The 23,558-nt window shown below is 33.3% G+C and overlaps 2 protein-coding genes across 2 annotated transcripts; one reads left to right on the top strand and one right to left on the bottom strand.

The window, feature by feature from the left end:
* Positions 1 to 2,241: 2,241 nt before the first annotated feature.
* Positions 2,242 to 6,309, top strand: LOC112507355 (AP2-like ethylene-responsive transcription factor AIL6). The gene is made up of 8 exons (XM_025111913.1): positions 2,242 to 2,481; positions 2,844 to 3,450; positions 3,524 to 3,606; positions 4,488 to 4,496; positions 4,607 to 4,695; positions 4,787 to 4,860; positions 4,982 to 5,109; positions 5,593 to 6,309. Exons 1-8 carry the CDS (start codon positions 2,367 to 2,369, stop codon positions 6,024 to 6,026), a joined length of 1,539 nt encoding a protein of 512 aa, XP_024967681.1. The 5' UTR covers positions 2,242 to 2,366; the 3' UTR covers positions 6,027 to 6,309.
* A 2,122-nt stretch (positions 6,310 to 8,431) lies between these two features.
* On the bottom strand, positions 8,432 to 13,657 carry LOC112524875 (receptor-like cytosolic serine/threonine-protein kinase RBK1). Its single transcript, XM_025134819.1, has 8 exons — positions 13,574 to 13,657; positions 13,022 to 13,480; positions 11,186 to 11,443; positions 10,899 to 11,053; positions 10,730 to 10,809; positions 10,312 to 10,447; positions 10,093 to 10,242; positions 8,432 to 8,728 (listed from the first exon to the last, which is right to left on the bottom strand). The coding sequence occupies exons 1-8, from the start codon at positions 13,578 to 13,580 to the stop codon at positions 8,570 to 8,572; spliced, it is 1,404 nt and encodes a 467-aa protein (XP_024990587.1). The 5' UTR covers positions 13,581 to 13,657; the 3' UTR covers positions 8,432 to 8,569.
* Positions 13,658 to 23,558: the final 9,901 nt, after the last annotated feature.

Raw genomic sequence — 23,558 nt, 5'->3', positions numbered from 1 at the left:
ACCATATTATTTCTTTGTCAAAGAGTAAAAAAATTAGGTTTCGTGAACGGTGCAACCGTATTAAATTTGTTATGTGCCATCGTATGTATTTTAAAACTACAATGGAAACAAGTTTTATTTGGTAGAATGGTTTACAAGTCTTTTATTCTACCCCACACCCAAGTTCGAATCATTGTTAGTGTCATTTTCATAATCAAATAATTATGATGTCACCGTTTAATTTTTTTTCCCAATATGTTTTTCTTATGGTCAAACGATGCCACCGTTTGAAAAAAATTTCAGGTCTGTCCCTGCGTTTTAATAATCTAGTTTATAAACTAGCTTATGTGCATCCAAACATGTATTTAAAAAATAAACTAGCTTAATTTTGTCAAATAACACCTTAATGATGCACTCATTCAACGAAAATTATGTATCTAGCAGTGACAGTTTGACAAATTACCTTATTATAAATAATATAAAAAATTAAAAAATAATACTTAATATGCTAAAATAAGGAATAAAGTAAGGTGATACATGTTAAACATGCCAATTGCCAAACAAATTAAACATCATGCCATAAAAGTGAATAAGAACACAATAACTATTATTCCATTGTCCATAAAATCAACCCAAAATTGTTAGCAACCTAGAGACCCATAATTTAAAGAAGTCAAATTTTTTTTATTATTATTTAATTTCAAACAAATTTTTTAATTCCCAATATTTAATAGCTGAATCCAATTCGATAATAACAAATGAGGAATCGTGTGAGAAAGGAAGTTATGTTAAGAAATATAAAAAAGAGACTTAATCTTGATCATTTTTAACATCATGTCACCCATGAATTATGTTTTAAAAGGAAATTAATCTGTAATCTAGATACACCTCATGAATATTGATATTCAATTATGATTGATTTAAAGAAGAAGATTTTTTCTTACATTTCTTACCGTAACTTTTTTCTCATCGAAACCAACCTTTTTTATAATTCACTAAAGTCAGCAATCAAATTGAACTGTAGGTAAAAGTTGTCACAAAGAATAAATATAAATAATCAATTTAATCGGTTGTGGTCGGGTTCTGATGAGAATGAAAGCTAAGAAGGGATCTCCACTGTTTGATAAAATTTTTAAAATTGGAAATCAATATTAATACGGTATACCGAGATGCAACAGATCAATTCTCGTGATAAACTAAAATTCATAGGTGGGATGAAAGTAAAATTGATCCAAGGTTTAAATCTCTTATCACTTTTTTTCATCATAACTCTTGTTCTCATGTCATCTATTATCTGATCAAATGAAAATATTTAAATCGTAAACAAGACTAGATTATGTTTTTGTTTTTTGTTTTCCATACTAGTTGTGTACCTGTGCAATGCGGCGGAAGCCGTGAATTTTTAATGATTTTGCAGTTTTACTAGTTTTATTTGATAAAATTTAACGATGATATAAGTTACACTTGATCTTTACATATTAATACAATTTAAATAAATAAGAGTTATGGTTTCAATTACAGTCTATCGATGAAAAAAATTGTATGACAGTTTAAAATCCAAACATTTAAAATCCAACATATTTAAACGACTCCATAAATATGTTTGATTTACACCAAGAGCAAAGAATCAAGAGATCGAGAACGAGATGAAGAGTTCTAGAGCAATTAAATGAGAGAACTTTTAATAACTCATGGTAAATATCAGTTTGAATCTCACATTGATGACGAGAAGACATAGAGGTATGAGAAGGTGAAGACATGAATGAAATGTATCAAAAGTATTTTGGGAACATGAAAATAAAAGATAATAATGTACATTGGTAACTTGTACTATATGTTATTTTACTTGTAAATTAAGAGATTTTAAGACTGAATGCATAAAATATTAATACTTAATGCATTATAAATTGTTTTTAAGACTTTTAATAAATCTGATTTATAAGATAATGTAAATTATACCGTACCGTTAAATCATCTATGGTGTAGAAAACGATCCGATTTAATTTAATTTGATTGATTTTATAAATCCAAAAAACAATTTTAACACCGCTAAAAATAATATTAATAAAAGAAAAGCTAAAAATGTAGTTGAGTCAAAGATAAAAATAGAGTAAATATAATATTAAATGAAACCGAAGAGACAATGTTTTGTTTTTTCCCTCTGGTTTTCCGCCGGTGTGGCAGATGAAACCGACTCTCTCATCCCATTATATACCTCCACCTCTCCCTACCCCCTCTCTCTCTCTCTAGCACTCTCTTGCCTTTGCCGGTGCCGGAAACCTAGCTTCTGCATGTGCCCTGCTTTCTTCAACACCAATCAACACTCGTACACATAATGGATCATATTTCTCCTTCCTCCAACTTCCGTCGATAAACACCCATCACAAATGGCTCCGGAGAATAACTGGCTATCGTTTTCGCTATCACCAATGGAGATGTTCACTTCTTCAACCTCTCAGCCACCTCACCAGTATTACTTCAACGATAATATCTATGCAAATGGTATCTTTTCGTTACATGTTACTGATCGATCTGTTATTGCATTCTGTGCTCGATTATGAATCAATCGTATGTTTTACAGTCTCAACAATCAAAACCCAACTCGAATCTGTTCTTCTTTTACTTCATTATTTTGAAAAAAATATTTCCATGATTTCAGTTCTAATGTCGGAAAAAGAAGGGAAGTTGTTGAGGAAAAGACGATTTTTTTTGTTCAAGTTTGGTGAAATAAATAGCTGATGATGTAATTTCGGAGAAAATGATACTGAGTTTCATGGGGAACATATTTGTATTTTGTATTTATATGTCTCTTTGTTGATTTGCATGTGTTGAACTAACGAGTCGTCGGTTTTCCGGCGGTGCAGGTTGGGCCAACGGTGGAAAGACTTCAACGATGTATACAGGAGACAACAGCAACAGTCATGGGGATGTCAAAGACGGTGGCGATTCACCGCTTTTCCGAAGCTTCATGGAATCCCATATCAACCAGCAACAAGCTCCCAAGCTGGAAGACTTTCTCGGCGGCGACACCACCACCACCGCCCACTCTATGCAATCTTTTCGTTACACCGATGGGTCACAAACGGAAACCCAGGACTCATCATCGTTAACCCATTTGTATGACGGAAGCAGCTCCGTCTACTTCTCCGACCAACAAGATCTCAATGGCATCACCGGCACCGCCGGGTTCCAAACGTTCTCAACAAACTCGGGGTCGGAGGTGGACGACTCAGCCACGCATCTAACCGAGTTTGCCGGGCAGTCGATTGAGTCGGGTAGCGAGTTGGCGTATGTACAGTGTCCAATGAATGCTTTGTCACTAGGCATCACCACGAGCAGCAGTGGCGGCGCCACCCATCAGGTATCTAATCAGAAAGCTATTGTAGCTGTGGATTCCGGTGATCAGAATAATTGTAAGAAGATTGCGGATACTTTTGGACAAAGAACTTCAATCTACAGAGGTGTTACTAGGTATGCAAAGTTATTGGTAAAAAGGGTTTTCAAATCATTTGTACATCATGCATTAAAACTTGTACATTTACAGGCACAGGTGGACTGGAAGATACGAAGCGCATCTTTGGGATAATAGCTGTAGAAGGGAAGGCCAAGCAAGGAAGGGACGTCAAGGTACCTACACCCTTAACTCCACTCCATATATTGTATGAAGAACGAACGGTAGATAGATGTCAGGTCTGCGTACATTTGTTCGTTTTGAACCAGATATTTGTGCATTGAGAGTTGTACATTGGTGTTAGATTTGACCGTTTTACAAAAAGATTTGAGATTATGATCATGGATTTCAAATCCATCAGAAGTTTGTTCTTGGTGATGATTGATTGATGTTCGTAAATGTACTAATTCTTGTACTTTCTGTATGTATCTATGGGTTTGAATTTCTGATAGATAGGCTGCCATTTTTCCCCAAATTGGCACAATTTTGTCCGCTGGATTTTACATATTACCCCCCTGTATTTTATTTCTCTCTCCAAATCTACCCATCAATTCCAAACTACAATCGCATACCTAGTCTCTGAATCCTACTACTTAGTGTGCCTGCTCTTCTCTGTGCTTTCGTACATTACATTGCCTTTGCTTTTCACTTTTGCTTTTTCTTTCCTCTTTTACCCCCCCTCCCAATTCTTCATTAGTTTGACCAAGTCAAACCCCCCTTTTTTTCAAAATGGCCACATAAATATTGTTAAGTTACAATAATTGTTGCATTAGATACAGTATTAGCTTTCATGGCGTTTCTACTCCTGACTCCTCGGTTTAGAGGTATAATTTGCGTACATCTTACCATCCGTGTGCGTGCGAGATTTACTGGGTTGGTTTGGTTTGATTTTAATATACGGAGGTTTTCATCTTGTTGGATGGCTCACCTTTTGCTTTATCTGAAAGTAGTTTGGTGCTCTTATCTTGGACCACTGATGTAAGCTAATGTTGATGTTCTTTTACTGGTTATTTTGCATGGATTGCTGTCGCCCGACACTCGATTTTCTGATTTGCAGTGTACTTGGGTGAGTGGATTATTCTTTTCGTTTTCTTTTTGTTTGTATGTATTATCGTTGTTTAATGAGTTGGCAAAGTTTTGGATGATGATTGTAACGGGGTTTAAGTGAATGATCAGGTGGTTATGACAAGGAGGACAAGGCTGCAAGAGCGTACGATTTGGCCGCTCTCAAGTACTGGGGTCCCACCGCCACTACAAACTTTCCGGTAAACGTTTTGTTGTTTGCTTGGCGTTCGTGAATTTCTTTAGAAAACTAACAAAGGAATTATGGTGTATTTGGTTTTTAATTTGCTTCAGGTTGCAAATTATGCACAAGAATTGGAAGACATGAAACATGCAACTAAGCAAGAGTTCATTGCGTCGCTAAGAAGGTTCGAGTTTCTGATCATTTATCTTGTGAATGCTATGTCGAAATCTTCATCTAACAAGCGTTAATGGTTGAACTGTTCTAACGAGGTTTTCTGAGATGTTCTTTATTTATGTTCTGCACAGGAAAAGCAGTGGCTTCTCGAGGGGAGCCTCAATCTACCGTGGGGTGACGAGGCATCACCAACAAGGCCGCTGGCAAGCTAGGATAGGCCGTGTTGCTGGTAACAAAGATCTTTACCTCGGGACTTTCGGTAAGCTATAATCTCAATGCACTACAACAAAATCAGTTTTATAGTACGTTTATGAGTCTCCTAATAGTTTGCTTAATAGGACTTGAGTTTAGAGGACCAACTATTATGCATGTAAATGTGTTAACAATTTGCATCATAACAAGTTTCTTGGAACAAATTTTGAAATAAAGTGTCCTGTTAGTCTTGTTACATGATATTATTCGAAAAAATGTCTTATAAAAACAAGTGTCATGTAGAAAAGTGCGGTTTAGAAAAATCTAGTAGGATACCTTATTTCAAAAGTGACATAAAAACTTATTGTTATGCCACCACACATTCTATTGGAACGCCTATATTTGTAAGTCCTTTAAAAGGACGTTTAGACATATTTAGTGTGCTATAAAGTCGATTTTGTTGTAACGGTGGCGATTTGTTCAATGGAGAGTAAAGTGGTTTTCTAGAATATCTTGTAAGAATTTTGTTTGACGTGCGATGCTGTTGCAGCCACCGAGGAGGAAGCTGCGGAGGCTTATGATATAGCAGCAATAAAGTTCCGAGGCGTCAATGCTGTAACAAACTTCGAGATGAGTCGGTATGACGTGGAGGCAATTTCCAGCAGCTCTCTCCCCGTTGGCGGATCTGCAAAGCGCCTGAAAGTCTCTTCCGAGGTGGAGCAAAAACCTCCCCTAATCAGTAACCACCACCAACTACCTCCATACAGCAGCAGCAACAGTGGAAGCAGCATAAGCTTTGGTGCGGTGCCGCCAGTGTACGGTTTGTCATTTGATCCAAATTCAACACCAATGTATCATCATCAGAGTTTGTTCCAGCATCTCCAGTCGGGTGGCGGCAATGGTGGTACAGTTGAAACCTCTGGTGCGATGGGTTTAGTGGCACCTTCAGCTGAGTTCTTCGTTTGGCCTAACCAGACGTATTAAAAAAATAGGTTTAGGCTAGTGTTATGTTATGGGATAGTATCTTCTTTTATAATCTCTGAATGCTGACCTTCATGTGCTGACTGATGTAGCTTAGTGGTTTAAGTATTAGTGCAAGTAATAGAGTATGGTAGGGGATATAAGTTTTAATATACAGGTCTTAATTAAGCAAGGAACTAGAAATTTATGGTTCCGTCTGATTCCGTTATTGGACCATCGTTGCTTCTTGATCATACTCGTTTCTGTATCCATGTTCGCAAAGTTGGCGAGCAAATGTGGGTGGTCCATTTCTAGCAAAAGATGTATAAGGCCCCGTCTTTCAGAAAAAAAATGTCCGGGTGGCTGAGCCAGGTTTTGGGGATGAAAACGGTTTCATCGGGCTTTGTTGGTGGAATTAAGCTTAGGCTTTGTGGCTCAACTCAGCTCAGCTCAGCTCGGATTTCTTTGGGTTTTGTACTTATCTATACTATATTATAAAACATTTGACAAAAACTCTTAAAAATTATTTTTTATACTGTTTATTGATGAATATTACTTAAAATTCGATATTACAAGTGATTTTGCATAACTTATTAAAGTTTCATTTTTAAATTCGTGTAACTAACTGTAGATAAACATAATTAAATACAAGATAAAATTTTATTTTAAATATAAAAAATCTAAAATATAATTAAGATAATCATAGAATTTCTAATCGAATATTTAGTTATTATCTTTAATAAAAATTACATTATTAAACTAAAAATAAATTATTTTATTATTATATCTAAATTAAATTATAATAAAAAATTGAATTAAAGAAATTACACAAAAAAATTGAATTATAGAAGATATACAATAAAAACGAAATCTATAAAATATATAATTTAATACTAGTATCGATTTTAATTTTTAAATTTTTTTTTGTACTATCTTCAAATTTATATTTTATTTAAAAATAAAAACATTATTACTTTCTCAAAACCACATAAAATCATATTATATTGATAGAGACAAGTAATAAAATCTAAACATTAAAATAAAAATTTATTTTACTGCATTATGTAAATATTCTTCTAGTTTGTACATACAGTTTGGTGATGAGTTGTTTTAAAAAACTATACTATTATTTAAATTTAAAAAAATAAGAGGTACTCCCTTTTTAGTTCAAATAATATTAAATAAATAAATGATTTGAGAATATCTCTAACAAATTCTCTTAAAATTTTCAAAGAAAAATCATTATTTTAAATTAATTATATTATTAAAATATTCAATATAATTAATAAAATATTATTAATCTTTTATAAACATTTAATTTCAAGATTACAAAAATAAAATTTAATTTTTCTTTCCTAAATAATTATTTTTGGTGTGCCTTCTTCAAATTTGGAGAATTTCACCTTCTTTGCAACTCTCATTTTAAGAAAAAGTTTTCACAAAATCTATACTTTGAAGAATTTGTTGGAGATGCTCTTGATCTATTAAAATGTGTCTACCAAATTCAGTTATTTTATTTTTAGAGTTCAGACATCAATATTTGAGAAATTCTATGCAAAGCCTACGTACTTGGTAATTTGATAACAACAAAAGCTGCAAAAATGATAGAAACTATAGTACTGGAAAGGACAACTTCAATATTGCCTATACACAATCCTTTGTGTAGACGTTGGTGCAGGTGGACACTAAAATTGAATAGGCCCGCTAAGATGTCATTTTAAGTGATTATTCAATAATAAGAGGACGTTTAGCAAATGCTTTATAATTTAGTAAGGGGTCATTTACCAAACATTTACCGGATAAGTGCTTAGTAGTAAAATTTAACACTATTAACTAATTACCGGATAAGATTTTAGTTCATCAAAACAACATTGTATGCAACAATTCACCCGGTAAGTGCTTATCGTGGTAAGAGTCGATCACCCTCACTTACCGGGTAAGACTCATGGTTCTTGTCTCGCTCTTATCGGGTAAGATTCTTAATACTTACCATATTTATCCAGTGAGGTAATATGACATGGTAAGCGGCTAGACGCTTACCCGAATAAGTGTTTAATAAACACAGCCCCTAAATATGTCACCTTTTTCACATCATTTCTTATTGATATCATATCATCTTACATTGAGACGATTATTATTTATATCAGGAAACGAGCGACCCTCTGCCAAAATCATTTCCGTACCCAATAACAAAATTAGTGGCTCCAATTAGTTTTTGGGCCAGTTTTTTCAATTTGTAACTTATATTTTATGGTCTGTATAAAAATACGAAGATGATAAGAAATAAAATAAAAAGAAAAGAGGGACCAAATATAATTAGATGATAATTAAGGAGCTTTACAACTTTTTGTTCCCACAAGACCCCCCCCCCCCCCCCCCCATCTAATTCCTAAACCAACAGCTAAAAGATGTGGCCTAAAACTTAAAAAAGGTTTCATCAGCCAATCTTCAAATCCCACCACCACTCCCATCAACCAACCATATACAAACACACACACACAACCACAACCACAACCACCACCAAAAAGACGACCAAAAAGACTCTTTTCTTCTGAGTTAGTAAACCATCACTCCATTACAAGTTCCATGTGCCGATTGAGGTCTTTTAGGTACTTTGTACAAGTGTAATCCTCCAAATCGCATGCGTCTACAATCAATGCTCTCCCTCCGCTTGTTTTCGGTTTCAATTCCGCTGCCGGGCTCTCTCCCTTCAGTATCTGTACAACCTGTGCCATGCCTCACAATCAGAATACATTCAGTAGTTGGCTGTGTTTGGTGTATGGAACAGACATGACAAAACTCATTCTCCAACGTTTGGCATGACATGGGATAGAACAAAAGTTTAATGTTTAACATTTGTCGCGACATGGGATAGGGGCAAGGACCGCTGGACCAGGATTGGGTAGGAGAAAAATAGACCTTTGTTGTTTCACCAAAATAGGTGGAAAGATGGGCATGAACTAAAAATTACTAATATACCCTCGGATGATAATTTTTTTTAATATGCTATTTGTTTTAATGGTACCATCACCCATCAGTGTCCATTGTTGGCCACTTCCACCACTGACCACAACCGCCCATTGCCAACACCACTACCACCGTCAACCACCTCCACCACTACCGGCCGCCACTACCACCACGGTCCACCATCTTCACGTCCTCTATAATCACCATCGGCCACTAGCCATCACCGCCTCTACCGCCATCACCATTGTCGCTACAAGCTCCACCACACCTTGGCTGACTCATAAGGATCTTCCATATCAAATACAACATAGTTTTTCTATTAATAAAAACAAAGTTTTTATGAACCACCATCAGTTTTTCCATTCAAACTTGGTACTATTATATATGTATGCATATGAGAATTGTGTGAAGATGTTTAAATAATCAAATTATTTAAATATTTACTTGATTTATGTCATTTATAATTATTATATGATATCTATGATGACCAAACAAATTTAGTCATATCATATGCGTTCTTAGTCGTACCAAACACCAAACAGACAATTCAGTTCTGTCATGTCCAGTCCAATCATGTCCACGTACCAAATGGTACCTTAATTTGGAGAAATGGGTTCTTTGCCATTTCAAACTGAGAATATGTAGATCCCGATCAGGTTACTCTCCAAAAGAACCATTTTGGAAGCTTCGATGGATATAAAGATAAATGGTCCAAGTTAGGAAGTGGCGGATCCAAGAATTTTTCAGATTCCAGTGGGGGCGGGAGCTGTAAAAAGATGTAAAGTACCTCTTTTTAAAAGGTAAATTTGTATTTTTAGAGGGTTGCCCGGGGTCGGTTAACCCGCCCTCTGCAGCATGGGTTTGACAGTGATTCTAATAGGTGTGGGCTACCAACGGTACTCCCTCTTTAATGGAGGCTAGATGAGCACAAATTGGTCTTGAGTGTCGAGAAGGAGCTAGATAAACACAGTATGTCCTTTGGTGTCAAGTCCCTAAAATGATAGACCTTGACTTTGATACCATATGAGAACATGTAAAACCCCAGTAAAAGAGCAATCGAGGAGAGAATGGAGGTTTCAACAAATATATAGTAAAGGATAGACACCGACAAAGAAATTATTACCCTTTTCATGTTTGGGCGCATGTTCGGCAAGTGATGAATGCATGCTGAAGCTGCGGACATTGCACGCTTGAGTTCGATCCTTTCATAATCATCTTCTAAACGAGGATCCACGAGCTCTTTCATGTTACTTTGCTCCAGAAGTGGCTTTGCCTGGACAAATTAACAAAATTTAATTTCGTAGTCGAATAATTGAATCTTGATAACGAGAATAAGACATACCCAGATAACAAGGCTTTGTCGACATGAATCAACAGCACGACGGCCAGTAATAAGCTCAAGCAAAAGAACACCAAAAGAAAATACATCGATCTTCTCATGAACAATTCCATGCATGAAATATTCAGGTGACATGTACCTGAGACATGCCATTTTATTAAACATGTGAGAATATATGAAACCGTCATATTGATTTCCAAACGAGCTCTTGAGAAAAGAACAGGTTTCAATATATATATATATATATAGAGAGAGAGAGAGAGAGAGAGAGGGAGGAGAATTGGTCAAAGTCTAGCCGATGTGGGACTCTAACTGTCTAACATATGCAATTAAGCAATATGTACATGAAAACGCAATACCAACAACAACTAGTACAAGAAGAAAAACCGAAACCAGCGAATGGTATAAAGGTACAACATACCCAAAAGTCCCTTCGATGGGGGAAACAACATGGTGAACCCATTTGTCTGGGAGCCATTTCGCCAGCCCGAAATCAGATATCTGCACAAATTTGACGATCCAATGAGGTGTTAACGGTGCATAAACAATAAGATGTAGAAAAAAGAGGAAGAGGAAGACTAATTAATTACCTGAGGTTGATAGTCTTCCATCAACAAAATGTTTGAAGCTGTGATATCCCGATGAATTATGCGCCTATGACATTCACAATGGAGATATTGCAAGCCTTGGGCCACACCGATCGCCACCTTAAACCTTAACGCCCATTCTAATCTTTCTTCACGATCTGTACAAAAGACATACATGTCCATATCGATAGGATCAACACAAAAAGAGTCGATTAGCTTTGTGAGATTAAATTACTCTCCAAAAGAGCCGAGGGACCCATGTACGAATGATAAATGGAAAATGTAGTTACTATGTAGTAAAGTTGCAAGGCTGCCATGAGGTGCGAATTGGAGGACAAGGTGCAAATCGGAATCAGAGCTAAAGCCGATCAACCTAGCCGCATTCGGATGGTTAATGTGAGCGATGATCCCGAGCTCCGATAAGAAATCCCCGACCCGATCCTCGTCTTTCTTTTCTTTTTTTGTTATCCTCTTGACGGCCACAATTTGGCCGTCGGGTAAGCATCCTTTGTACACATCCGCGTGCCCGCCTTGTCCAACCAAATTACCTACAACATCATTTGAAAAATTATCCAATATATATTATCACATTTTATTCCTGAAAATTATTAATAAATAAAATAAAAAATGAATTTAAGTTGCTTTATGATTTGACCCAGACAAGTCAAAGCAAACGGTGTTGGTAGACCGATGTTTCAGGAATATCTGGCCTCACAAGCCACGTCCAAGATATGTGATTCAGACACGACACAATAACCTCATTAATAAACATCTCCATCCCAATATTTTTTAAAACCACTAATAAATATATAAAAGTATTATTAAAATTATGAGACCAGATTGTTCTTGTAAGTTATGAAATCACATAAAAATTCATGTTCTTGTGAAATTACAGTATTTTAATGTGAAGTTTCGAAGTTATTTTTATGATTCCACAAAAATAGACCGGTCTCACGTGAATTCGTAAGTGCTAATAAAATTTTGCTGAACTAATTTTGTTTTTGTCATTTCACTTTCTTTCAACTTTAAATATTAAACTAATCATTTATAGATATTATTATAATTAGATGAAAATACAATGATCCTTTAAATTTAAAAACAAAATATAGGATATGAATTTAAATATTTAATTAATATGGATGTTTGGTAAAAACAGGTTTGGGAATGCATCCCTCGTGACTCGTGGGTGGAGGAATGTTAGACAAATTAGGTTCGTTTCACATCCTCTTCTTGGTTCAGGTTTCTTTATGCTTATATTTCATTTTACTTAATTTAATATGTTTTGTTATTAATATATAGAAAAAGTTGAAAAAAACTCAATAAATTATCTGAATTATTAAATTCATGAACTATTTTTTTATTAAAAAATCATTAAATTTTCTCATTCTGAATGATTAAGTCCTCTTTTTGGATGAAAAAATATTTTACAATTTTATATTATTAAAAAAATATTTTACAGATTTACATGGAAATTAATTGCCACACAAAAGAATATAAAATAGAAACTTCATAATCCAAAAAGAGTTATTCATAGACCCGACAATTGTAGTTGGACAATCTTACGGTCAACTTAATAAATCCCATTGTTTGACTTATTCTTTTGTTTCCAAATTACATAGGAGGTTTTTAGGATTGTTTATAAAAATAATTTATTAATTTAATTTGGTATGATATCGTTATAAGCATTTTTGAATGTTTGGATATACAACTAAAAAACTAATTGCAAAAAATATTTCAAATAAATGACATGTTTAAAGCATCTTTTTATAAATAAAAAAAGGACAATAGTACCTATGAACTATAAAAATAGTTATCAAAAAACCTTTTAACTAAACGGTATCGTAACATTTGACCTTTTTTCTTTATTTGTTGCATGAGTCATATATAAATATTATATATAAAAAAACTTACTAAAAAAATGTTGTATTTTTAGAGTAATATATCTTATAAATTAAAAAAGTAAGACATTTATTATATTTAAATTATTTTAGAAATAAATCATGTAGATGTTTGAACTTCCTGTTTTAACATGATTGATATATACAATTTTAATGTGGGAATAAAAATATTATTTTAAACGGTTATGGAAAAACAACAACGGGGAAGACGAACAGTTGCGGTCTTACCGGTGCTGAAGCCGTCCGTCGCCGCCGCAAGTTCTTCTAACGTGAAATTCCGCCACGACGGTTTCGGAACCGCCCAATTGCCTTCCACCGTCTCCTCCTTCCCATGATTCCGACCTAATTTCTTCATCAAACTCTTCCTCGAGAACCCATAACCGGCTAGCAACGGCACCGTCGAAAACTTCTTCAAGGACTTCCGTTTTAAAGTATCCACCAAATTTCTCCACTGCAACGACTGACCCGCTGCTCTGCCGCCACCCTCCTCCTCTTCTCCACCGCACTCGGTTGCAGGAGATTTGTCGTTAAAAGACGAGCCACGGCTGCTCAGGCTCCGGCTTAGGCTGCTGTGGTTGTCGGAATCCGAACCAGAGACGGGGATTTCCAAGACGCCTCTGGGAGATTCTTGCTCCCCGTGATCATCATCATCTTCGATCTCTATAATCTTCTGATTGTTTTGAGAATCTACAATTACAATATGCGATTAAATTTAAAATCTCTCATAAACTACAAAAAAACGCATAAAAAGAAAAACGAAAATCGAAGGAAGTGAGCCACCGTTCATCTGGAGTGAAGGGGGGGTGGTTAAATTATAGGGTTCCGGTGAAAAGTTCAGAAGTTGAAATTGGAAAACATTGGTCGAAGGGATATCTTGAGAGGGAATTATGCTTGGAAAGGTGGAAATTGGGGGTGAATATGGTTTCCATATTTATACACATTCTCCAATTAAAAAAGGATAATATAATTATAATGTGCTTTCCCCCAACTCTTTCTCGGCGCCATTTTCACCAAATTCAATGTTACATATGGAGTTAGTATTTTTAATTTCATTTAATGTTTTAAGTGTTAACAATCATCAACACACATTGCATAATTTTTATAATTAGAAAGGTACTCGTGCGAAAACATCGAGACATATCTTGATTTTAATATTTTATTTTATTTTTTATATATGTCAATATAATACAGTTTTATGTTGTTTTAAGAAAACAATAATGTTTTTATTTTTGAATGAGATGTAAATTTGAAAATATCATAAAATTTTGAAAAAAAAATATCAATATTAATATCAAATTAACTATTTAAAAGTTCTAATTTTTTTGTAATTTCTTTAATTCAATTTTTTATTATAATTTAATTTAACGTAACGAAGTAATTTAATTTAGGTTTAATAATATAATTTTTTATAAAGATAATCATTAAGTATTCCGTTACAACTCAATGATTATCCTAATTATATTTAAGATTTTTTATATTTAAAATGAAATGTTTATCATGTATTTAATTATGTTTATTTGCAGTTAGTTATACGAATTCAAAGTTAGAGCTTTAATAAGTTGTAATTACGTACAACTTACTTGTAATCTTAAATTTTAAGTAATATGCATTAATAAACAATACTTTGTGCATAAAAAATGGTTTTTAAGAGTTTTTGTCAAATGTTTTATAGTATAGTATAAATAATCAGTTTAACAAATATTTTAAATAAATTATCTGAGTGATAAATATAATTCTTTTGACTTTTTATGTAATTTAATCAATTGTTTTTATAAGATAGTTATGTAATAAATTTTTATGATAAATATAATGTACTATTTTAATACACATTGGATTATAAAAGTGCACAAAAATCCAAAAAACCGACCTAATGCAACTTTAAAAACACCCAACTCAAGTTAATTGCATGCTAAGTGATACAAGATAACATTATGCCACAACTATTGGGTTGAGTTCTTCAAACATCTTCAAACCAGTCAATCTAACACAAATAGACCACAACTTCTCATCCCCAACCTAATTGTTTTGCCGAACGGTAACTCTCATCCCCTTTCTGACTATTTAAACTCATGGGAGCAACTTAAACCTCACCTTGATTGGGGTGAGGGACTGACTAACTTCAAAGAAAAGAAGTTTGCCCAAATGAAATTTATTGATAAAGAGACTGGAGTCAGTCCTACGAAAATTGGAGTCACCAGCTTAGAACCTTTGCTTCATCATCCTTCCAATATATCTAATAAAAGTCTCGACATTATTTATGTCATGTTTGTTAGCAACTTAATAAGCTTGATAAGACTCACAACTTATTTGGCCAGCTACAAATGATTGTTTAGTAGTGGTTTAATGATATAAAATTGACTTACAGTAATAACCTAAACCCTCTAATTAAAACCTTATAAAGGTCCAGGGGTGTGGTTGTAAGCTTTCTTGCTTTTCAGGGGCTAACTTTGTAAATAGAAGATTAAATGGAGTAAACCCTCCTCCCTTGCTCATTTGGAATCAGTTGCATTTGAGGGAATTGGAAGTAGGGGAATTTTGGGAGAACGTCAAGCTCTTTTTTTTTTTTTTTTTGGAAAAGGGGAACAGAACCACAGGAAACAATTTATTGAACATCAAGCTCTCTTGAGGAAATTCATGGAGAATCAAAGGTATTGGGTGAAAGGGAGTTTTCTTCTATAAGGTAAACTTCCTCTTTCAAGCCAGTAATCTCCTCTAATGGAGTTTTTGATTTCTTGTTCATAGTCTTTTGCATTTTGAGGGATTTTAGTTGAAATTATCATCTCTTTGTGTGTTGAGGGTTGGATTAATGTTCTTCATGAGATTTATCATGAGAATGCCATTTTGTTGATGAATTCATTAACGTAAATAAGGGTTTCTAATATAGAGCATATATTATTGATTTTGATTATGAGTTTGAGTTGTATGATCCGTGGTTTAAGTGAATGGGATGGAAATGTTTTTTAATTGAGATTATTGATTTTAGATATCATTTGAGCATGATAATGGTTGTTGATTGTGAGTTTATAGTGAAACTCAGAACTATGCATGAAATGGACGAACCAGTGCAAACAGTGCCAGGAGCGACCTGGCACGCGACCTAGGTTGCAGTGCACATGGCACTGCCTACTGTTTCACATGTGGTTCTGTTTGGTTCACTTATCTATTTGATGTGAGATCCAGATTGCATTCCAGAAGGGTAAAACTAGATGGAAATTGAGTTAAATAGGATAGTCTAACACCTCTTATAACTCATTTAATTCAGGTGCTGGTTTGAGCTTTAGTAGCCGCTAGGACTGTGTGGTGGTGAGTCGAGCACCAAATGAGTTCCCTTTTCCTTCTCTAAATGTGGAATTATTTACTAATGTTTGTAAGACTCTGATTAAGGGTCTTTATAACTTGGCATTAAATGATTACTCGTTAAAGCATTGTTTATCACATGTGATAATGTTTGTGGTTACTTGTTTGAGCATGCATAGTGGGATTAGTGTACGTTGGATAGTGGAATCCGTTGGGAGTATTTAATCCATGTGTCTTGGATTCTTTTATGAGCACAATGTGTGTAAACATCTTCTTGGGCCTTGATTACGACGTCACAATGGAGTGACAGTGGTCTATGGACACTGTGCTAAGCATGCGGTTGTTTTAATTCATTAAACACTTGGATATCTTGGGTCGTTACGACGACTTGTTACTGTTATGAACGGATTTTCTATGCATGTTACTGGAATTCATAGACTTCTTGGTCTAACCCTCACTTTTTAAATCTAAACCATTTTCAGGCAAGTGTTTGTAGAAAGTTCTTCCAAGGGCAAAGGGAAGATGTGAGAAGGTCTAGATGTGGCTTGAATAGAAGACGAAGCTTAGTTACCTTAGTTTTTAAATAATTTTCAGTTATGGATGTTTACCCGCTCCAAACTATTAAGATATATTATGTATCTTTGTCTTGTCATACTTTGGGACCATTATGGCACTTTAATATATCTACCTTTAACTTTTTGATTTTTAGGTTTGTTACACTCATTTAGTAAGCTTCTAGATAGGGGTTTTATGTAGAAAGTTAAACCTTTTTTTTTCCTTCAAATATGCATCTTCTAATTAAAAATCACGTTCTTTTTCATCTATGAAAAAACTCTTTCAAACAAAAATCTTCTCAATTTATATAGAAAACTTTATCCATATCGGACTTGATAGTAAACCAACCAAACGCCTTTTTAGTTTGTTTGTTACATAATGCAAGCTAAGTGTGTTTCATCACGACCAATCCAACTTAATCCAACCACAAACCAATATGATCCCTTGTTAGAAGACGATTTTTATACAGACGTATGAGCATATGCGTTTTACATACATGCGAAAACAAATTGAGTGCCACATAAGAAAAAGACTATATGTTTTGTCTGAAAGTTCATATGTTAAATATATCAAATATATTTAATTTGAAAAAGGTTAATCAAATGTATTTATTATTTGCTATTTTGAAGAAACCATTTAAAACTTGTGATATTTATTTTCTATTTAATTTTATAAACAAATAACATTGTTTTTGATGGATTTTATTTATTTGGTAATTAATAATCATCTTAAACATCTAAAGCTACTGATTTCTATTTATAAGTTTTTTTTTTCAATAAATGATATTTTTAGTCTTTAATTCTTCATCGGAAAATAGAAATTTTATGCACGTGCGTGATTATTGGCGTAATTCACGCTTTATTTGGATGTTGGTTTAAACCATCAACGAACAAAACGAGAAATTGGCATACGAGGGTGTTTTGGGTATTTCATTTTAGTTTGGTGTCTTCTCAATCTATTGATGTGATGGGCTTCAATCCATTTTGACCTTTCTCTCCATAGATTGTTAATAGCATTCAACGTGTTTTTTAAAATTAAGATTTTTTTAATGTTTCAATTTTATTGCGGTTTACGTATTTGGTTATTTTTTTTAATTTTTGTATAAAATTATCGGATTTTAATAAAAAATTCCAACTTAATCTTATATGTTAATAAAAACTATATTTCCCCTTATCTTAATTCATTCTATCATAATATTACAGTGGTCACTAGGGCTATAAACGAACCAAACGAACACAAACAAAATTTTGTTCATGTTCGTTCGTTTAACTTAACCGAACAAACGAATGAATACGAACGGTAGACGAACAAAAATCTTTGTGTTCATGTTCGTGTTCGTTCGTTTAGAAATCAGATGTGTTCGTGTCCGTTTATGTTCATTCGTTAACATGCTAAACGAACGTAAACGAATAGGTTAAACGAACATAAACGAACAAACCTAAACGAACAGTGAAAAATGAAAAGGTAAAATATTCAAATAAGGCAAAATGATTATAAAATTTAAATCTAAATAAATTCTAAATAGTTAAAACTTAAATAAATATTATTTGAATTCAAACTAAATAAATAAAAGATTATATATTAAATTTAATATATAAACGAACGTAAATGAATGAACATTCACGAACATAAATGAACAAACGAGACTCTTGTTCATGTTCGTTCGTTTAACTAAACGAACAAAAAAAATTGTTCATGTTCATTTATTTATTAAATAAATGAACATAAACGAACTTCCCGTCGAACGGTTTGCTGAACGTTCGGTTCATTTACAACCCTAGTGGTCGCCACCGTTACCAATACCTCCACCACTATCATCACCGTTGCCACCACAACCACTAATTAATATTATTATTAATTTTATTACTGTAGAGTATTTTGGTCATTTCATATAATTTTATTACAATTCTAAAGTTATATTTAATGAACCAAACAAATATAATCCGATCCATTTGAAATATTTCATTCTAATTTCTGTTAATCAAATACATGGTCAAAGTTGATTAAATTATCTCAGCGGCGAGATTGAATACCCGGATCGAATAAAAGACTTCATAGAACGCTTTTAGTAAAGACGAAAGTCCCTAGTCGTAGGATTTGGTTGAAATGAAAGCTGGAGTAAGACAGTCAGTTGGAGAGCTAGGATGCTATGGCTTTGTTCTTGGTCTTGTTTAGGCGCTGTCATCTATCTCGACCAGTTTCCCGAGGCGTTGGAAATCTTATTTTGTGCCGAAGCTATTTATAAAGTGCAAGCTGAAACAGGTGAAATCAAAGGGCTAGTCGTAGGATTTGGTTTGGAGGAACTCCCTGAAGTAGCCTCAAATAGATGGTCATCATAAGCTATTTCTTTTCCTCCTCTTCCTGAGCTGGCTGGATGATTACTATGGAAGAGTTGGTGAACATTGTTCTTAGCCCTTTATTTGAAAAAAGCTGGAATGGAAGAAGCGCGTCTATTTGATCGGTGAGGCAGGCAACTCCTAGCTGAGGGTGAGGAACGAGAAGGAGCCAACGGTTGAGGCAGCAACAGGAAGATCCAAGTACACCGGACTCCGATTTGTTCGACCTGGGGAAGGAGCGCTACGATGGACTGTTTTGCTCTTTAAGCCGGGAGAGGAGAGACAATCTTTCATGAGAGAGGGACGAGCGAGTGACAACATTCAATTGCTCTGTCATAAAGAAAGGGAAGGAAATCTTTTTTGTTTGGGGGTGTCCAGCTTAGTTAACAAAGGTGAGGAGCATGAACGAGATAATACTGATTGAATCAGAAGATTTGGCAGGATTGAAGGTATTAGGTAAAAATCCACTTTTTTGAATGAAGTGGACTGGGAAACGACTGCCCCGCTGTCTCCGACATGGACCCGGTGAAATTACGCTAATTCTAAAATATTTCATTTTATGAACCTGATGCCACATAAATTACATATTACTTAAAATTAAATATTATATAAATATTTTCTTAAAATAATTGATGAAATGTGTATAAATTATACATGTTTTTGTTCCTTGTAAATATTATTTTAAATTCAAAGGATGAATATATTCGTGGTATTGTCCAATTGATACCTGCGTGGACTTGTGATCTGCTTTCAGCGGTCAAAGATTGATGCTCCGGTTCAACCGGTCTATGTTTTCTCTTTTGTTTTTGTTTTTAAATTAAATAATAATATTTCCTTTTTTTAAACAAATGTCTTTTCTAAACAACAATGCGACATCTTTTCAAAGCTTACTATATTTATTTTGGTTGTAATTTTATTAAACAATACTTTTAAGTACAATCGTCTTTTGCGTTAGCTTATTTGGTAAAAAAGCGAGACGACTTTGTCTGAATACAAGACAAGTCATGGGTTTGATTCTGTACTCTCCTGTTAGCTTCAGCCGTTGAATGAGTCATAAAATGTTTAGTCACATTATGTCCTTAGAAATTGATTCCGTGTACGACGAGTTAAGATCGCTGATAAGCAACTTTTTAGTACAACTAGTATTAGTTACATTTCATATGTTTTCGTGATTTTACTCTTTTTATGACATAATCCTATGATTTTATTGATGTCGTACATTTTTATTGGAGAAATGAAATATAAAACATATTATTGTTGAATTTTCGCAAAAGATGCAAATTTTGTTCGAGAAAATATTTTAATTCAAAATTAGTCGTTTTTATTAACAATCATCATAAAAGTATCGATTAAATTAACTTTGATTCATTTATAAATTTTGATTAATACTTTAAGATTTTAACTATTAGCCAAATATTTTTTTATTAAATCATATAAACAAAATTTAACAATATATTAAGGGGTCTTTTACCAAACGTTTATCTAGTTAAGCGCTTACTAAGTTACATTATCTTACCGGATGAATATAACAAGGACCAAAAACCTTACTTCAATAAGAGTGAGACAAGTGTCGAGAGTCTTACATGGCAAGTGAGAGCACAACTATTACCAATGTTAGCGATTACCGAGTAAATTGTTGCATATGATGTGTTTTTTGGTGAACTAAAATCTGACCCGTAAGTAAACGATAGTATTTAATTTTAACGATAAATATTTACCGGATAAATGTTTGGTAAACGATCCCTAAATTTGGATGGTCTAGACCAACAACAATCGATAAACCTTTATATCGATTTTTTGTTGTGGCTTACGATTACGGTTAAAGTGATCTTAGGCCCACAAGTAAAAGTTCCCATGACGTTTGTGCAATAAAAATGTCTTGTCCTCAAGTTTATTGTTTCATTTTCTATTACATCAATCATGTGAAAAATACATAATTAATTCATATAATATAAATTTATTTAATATATGTTTTCCTTTTGTTCTTGATACGTCTCTTCACATAATTAATGGACAAGGATTTAGAGATAAAAGATTTTTATTTGCCGTACGTCTACAGTTTACAACCATTTTTTGGTGGCAATATCTTTGGTCTGTCAAAACAATGTTTAAAAAGGCGTGTCATGATAGATGCAAGACGTGTCTTCACTGTTACGAAAAAGCTCATAGCATTTATGTAAGGTGTGACTCATGCCATGACGTCTTGGGGCATGCCAAGAGATGTGTTTTTTACAAGACATGACCTTTTTCAAAAAAAAAATTAGTTTTTTTAAACTTTTGTATTTTTTACACTTTTATCTAATCACATCATTCATAGTTTCAAGAATTCATAAACATCATAGACTTGTGATTAAAACGAAGTTGTAAAATTATCTTAATAAGTTTTATTTTGAATATTTAATCAAAAAATATTTTTATAATAATAATAATATATATGGGAAAGCAAAGGTTCTTTTTTTAGGGTACCCCCGGGAACAGATTCAGTGAGATGCTCATTGACGTCTGGCCTTGAGATGTGGATCATCCAAGGCACATTAACGATACCTTCTACAGCTTGACCCACAGTCGTACCTTGATCAACTCCAGGTCCAATAGAAGCAAGCCCTATATCTTCTTCTAATGTGAATGTAATTTTTTAAATATCATTATCTGATTAAATAAATACAGGATACATATATATTTATATATATATATATGTGTGTGTGTGTGTGTGTATATATGTATATATATAATTCTATATATGACATAAAATTTGTCGTCTTATGTCACGGCTTGAAAAACATCACGTTCTCGTTAAGACGTATAAAGCTTGAGACTTGATCTCACTATTACACCACGTTTTACGTCATTTTGAACCTTCATCACAACCAAACTGGTCGTTATCTGTGGTAATTATATATTTTGCATGGATAATTTGGAGAAAGTCATATGCATGGAGTCATGGTAACACTAGTGGGTGAACTAAACCTACTACTTGTCCATATGATCACCCAATTTCCTTCATTAATAAATTAATAATTAACTAAAAAATAAAAAATAAAAAATAAAACATCCACCACCAACCACACCACCCATCTTGCTCATGTCACTTCAGTTGGAGAAGTAAGTTTAACAGAAACCCTTCACTTTCTTTCTAGTCAAATGGAGTACTGTAAACTACAATCATGCCCTAAACTATGTCCATTTTCTTATATGCAGTCCCTATACTTTCAATATCTCTTAATTTTTACCTTCTTTTGGAATATTTTTTCAAATGTCGTTCTTTCGCTGCCTTGTAATTTTCCTCATTGTGGTTTAACAAACATAGTCGGTGTACCTCTTCGGTTGTGTTATACGACAAGAAACGAAGTTATAGTAGGGGAAAAACCAACACCACAAAAGCAAAACTAAAAGAGCGTCGCGATGTTAGATTTTGATTTTGGATATGTTAATTAATATGGTTTTGGAATTTAACGTTGTGCCTGATTCTATTTATATGGAGTATTTCTTGGTGGATGATCATTAAGTGTGTCTACTAGTTAGATTAGTTTTCCAATAAGTCATGTATTGATTAAACTGTTTATGTAAATTAATCTATTTGTATAGACCGATAAACTTTTTGTTTGTGAGTGTTTTTTCATGGACAAAAGTAGCGTTTTTTTTAATTGAGACGAACAAGTTTGGAAAAAAAAAACTTGAATTTCTGCATAAAATCTCCTTAAAAGCTTATTGAATAAGTCACTTTTTATATTATTAAGCTATTATCAAACAGTCATGTACAACTGAGTGAATAAGTTGTGAGTCATACTAAACAAATAACAAACAAGTCTAAAATGAAAAAAAAATTCACCGTTGACTAATGAGCTAGTAACGTTTATAGTTTGGCCTAAAATGAAAAAAAAATCACATAGCACATAAAAAGGAATACAATGAATCTCTCAATAAATAAAAAAAGGACTAGATTGTAAAGATTTTTTTGAAAAGAGGTGGCTAATAGAAATATTGATAAGTGATAGACTAGTTTTGGAATTTAGGCATAGTTAATGGAGGCATGCTTTTGGGGAGTATGACAAAATAGTTAGTGCACCCTTTTTTTAACGATTCAATCCTTATTTTTACTTCTCATTACATCACTATCCAATTCCTAACTGGATTTGGTAACCCAAATTTCTAAGGTTGGGGGCCAACTTAGTGAGAGAAATACAAACTATATATATATATATATATATATATATATTTATTTATTTATTTATTTATACTATATTATAAAGCATATGATAAAAAAATTTAAAAATCATTTTTGATGCATGAAGTATTGTTTATTGATACATATTACTTAAAATTTATGATTACAAGTAAATTATATATAAGTACAACTTATTAAAGTTTCATATTTGAATTCGTGTAACAAACTGCATATAAATATATTCAAATATGGGATAAACATCTCATTTTAAATATAAAAAGTTTAAAATATAATTAGGATAAACATTGAGTTTTAATAGAATATTTTAATTATTATCTTTATAAAAAAGTTATATTATTAAACCTAAATTAGATTTCTTTGTTACTAGACCTAAATTAAATTATAATTAAAA

The sequence above is a fragment of the Cynara cardunculus genome (assembly GCF_001531365.2).
Source record: "Cynara cardunculus var. scolymus isolate 2C chromosome LG 1, CcrdV1, whole genome shotgun sequence".
Classification (NCBI taxonomy): domain Eukaryota; kingdom Viridiplantae; phylum Streptophyta; class Magnoliopsida; order Asterales; family Asteraceae; genus Cynara; species Cynara cardunculus.
This window is presented reverse-complemented; position numbering and strand designations above follow the sequence as displayed.

Coding starts and splice junctions, on each gene's coding strand:
- LOC112507355 (XM_025111913.1), top strand. CDS start 2,367: ATGGCTCCGGAGAATAACTGGCTATCGTTTTCGCTATCACCAATGGAG. Junction 2,482..2,843: donor CGATAATATCTATGCAAATG/GTATCTTTTCGT, acceptor CCGGCGGTGCAG/GTTGGGCCAACGGTGGAAAG. Junction 5,110..5,592: donor TCTTTACCTCGGGACTTTCG/GTAAGCTATAAT, acceptor ATGCTGTTGCAG/CCACCGAGGAGGAAGCTGCG.
- LOC112524875 (XM_025134819.1), bottom strand. Junction 11,054..11,185: donor CCTTGCAACTTTACTACATA/GTAACTACATTT, acceptor TCTTTTGTACAG/ATCGTGAAGAAAGATTAGAA. Junction 10,810..10,898: donor TGGAAGACTATCAACCTCAG/GTAATTAATTAG, acceptor AAATTTGTGCAG/ATATCTGATTTCGGGCTGGC.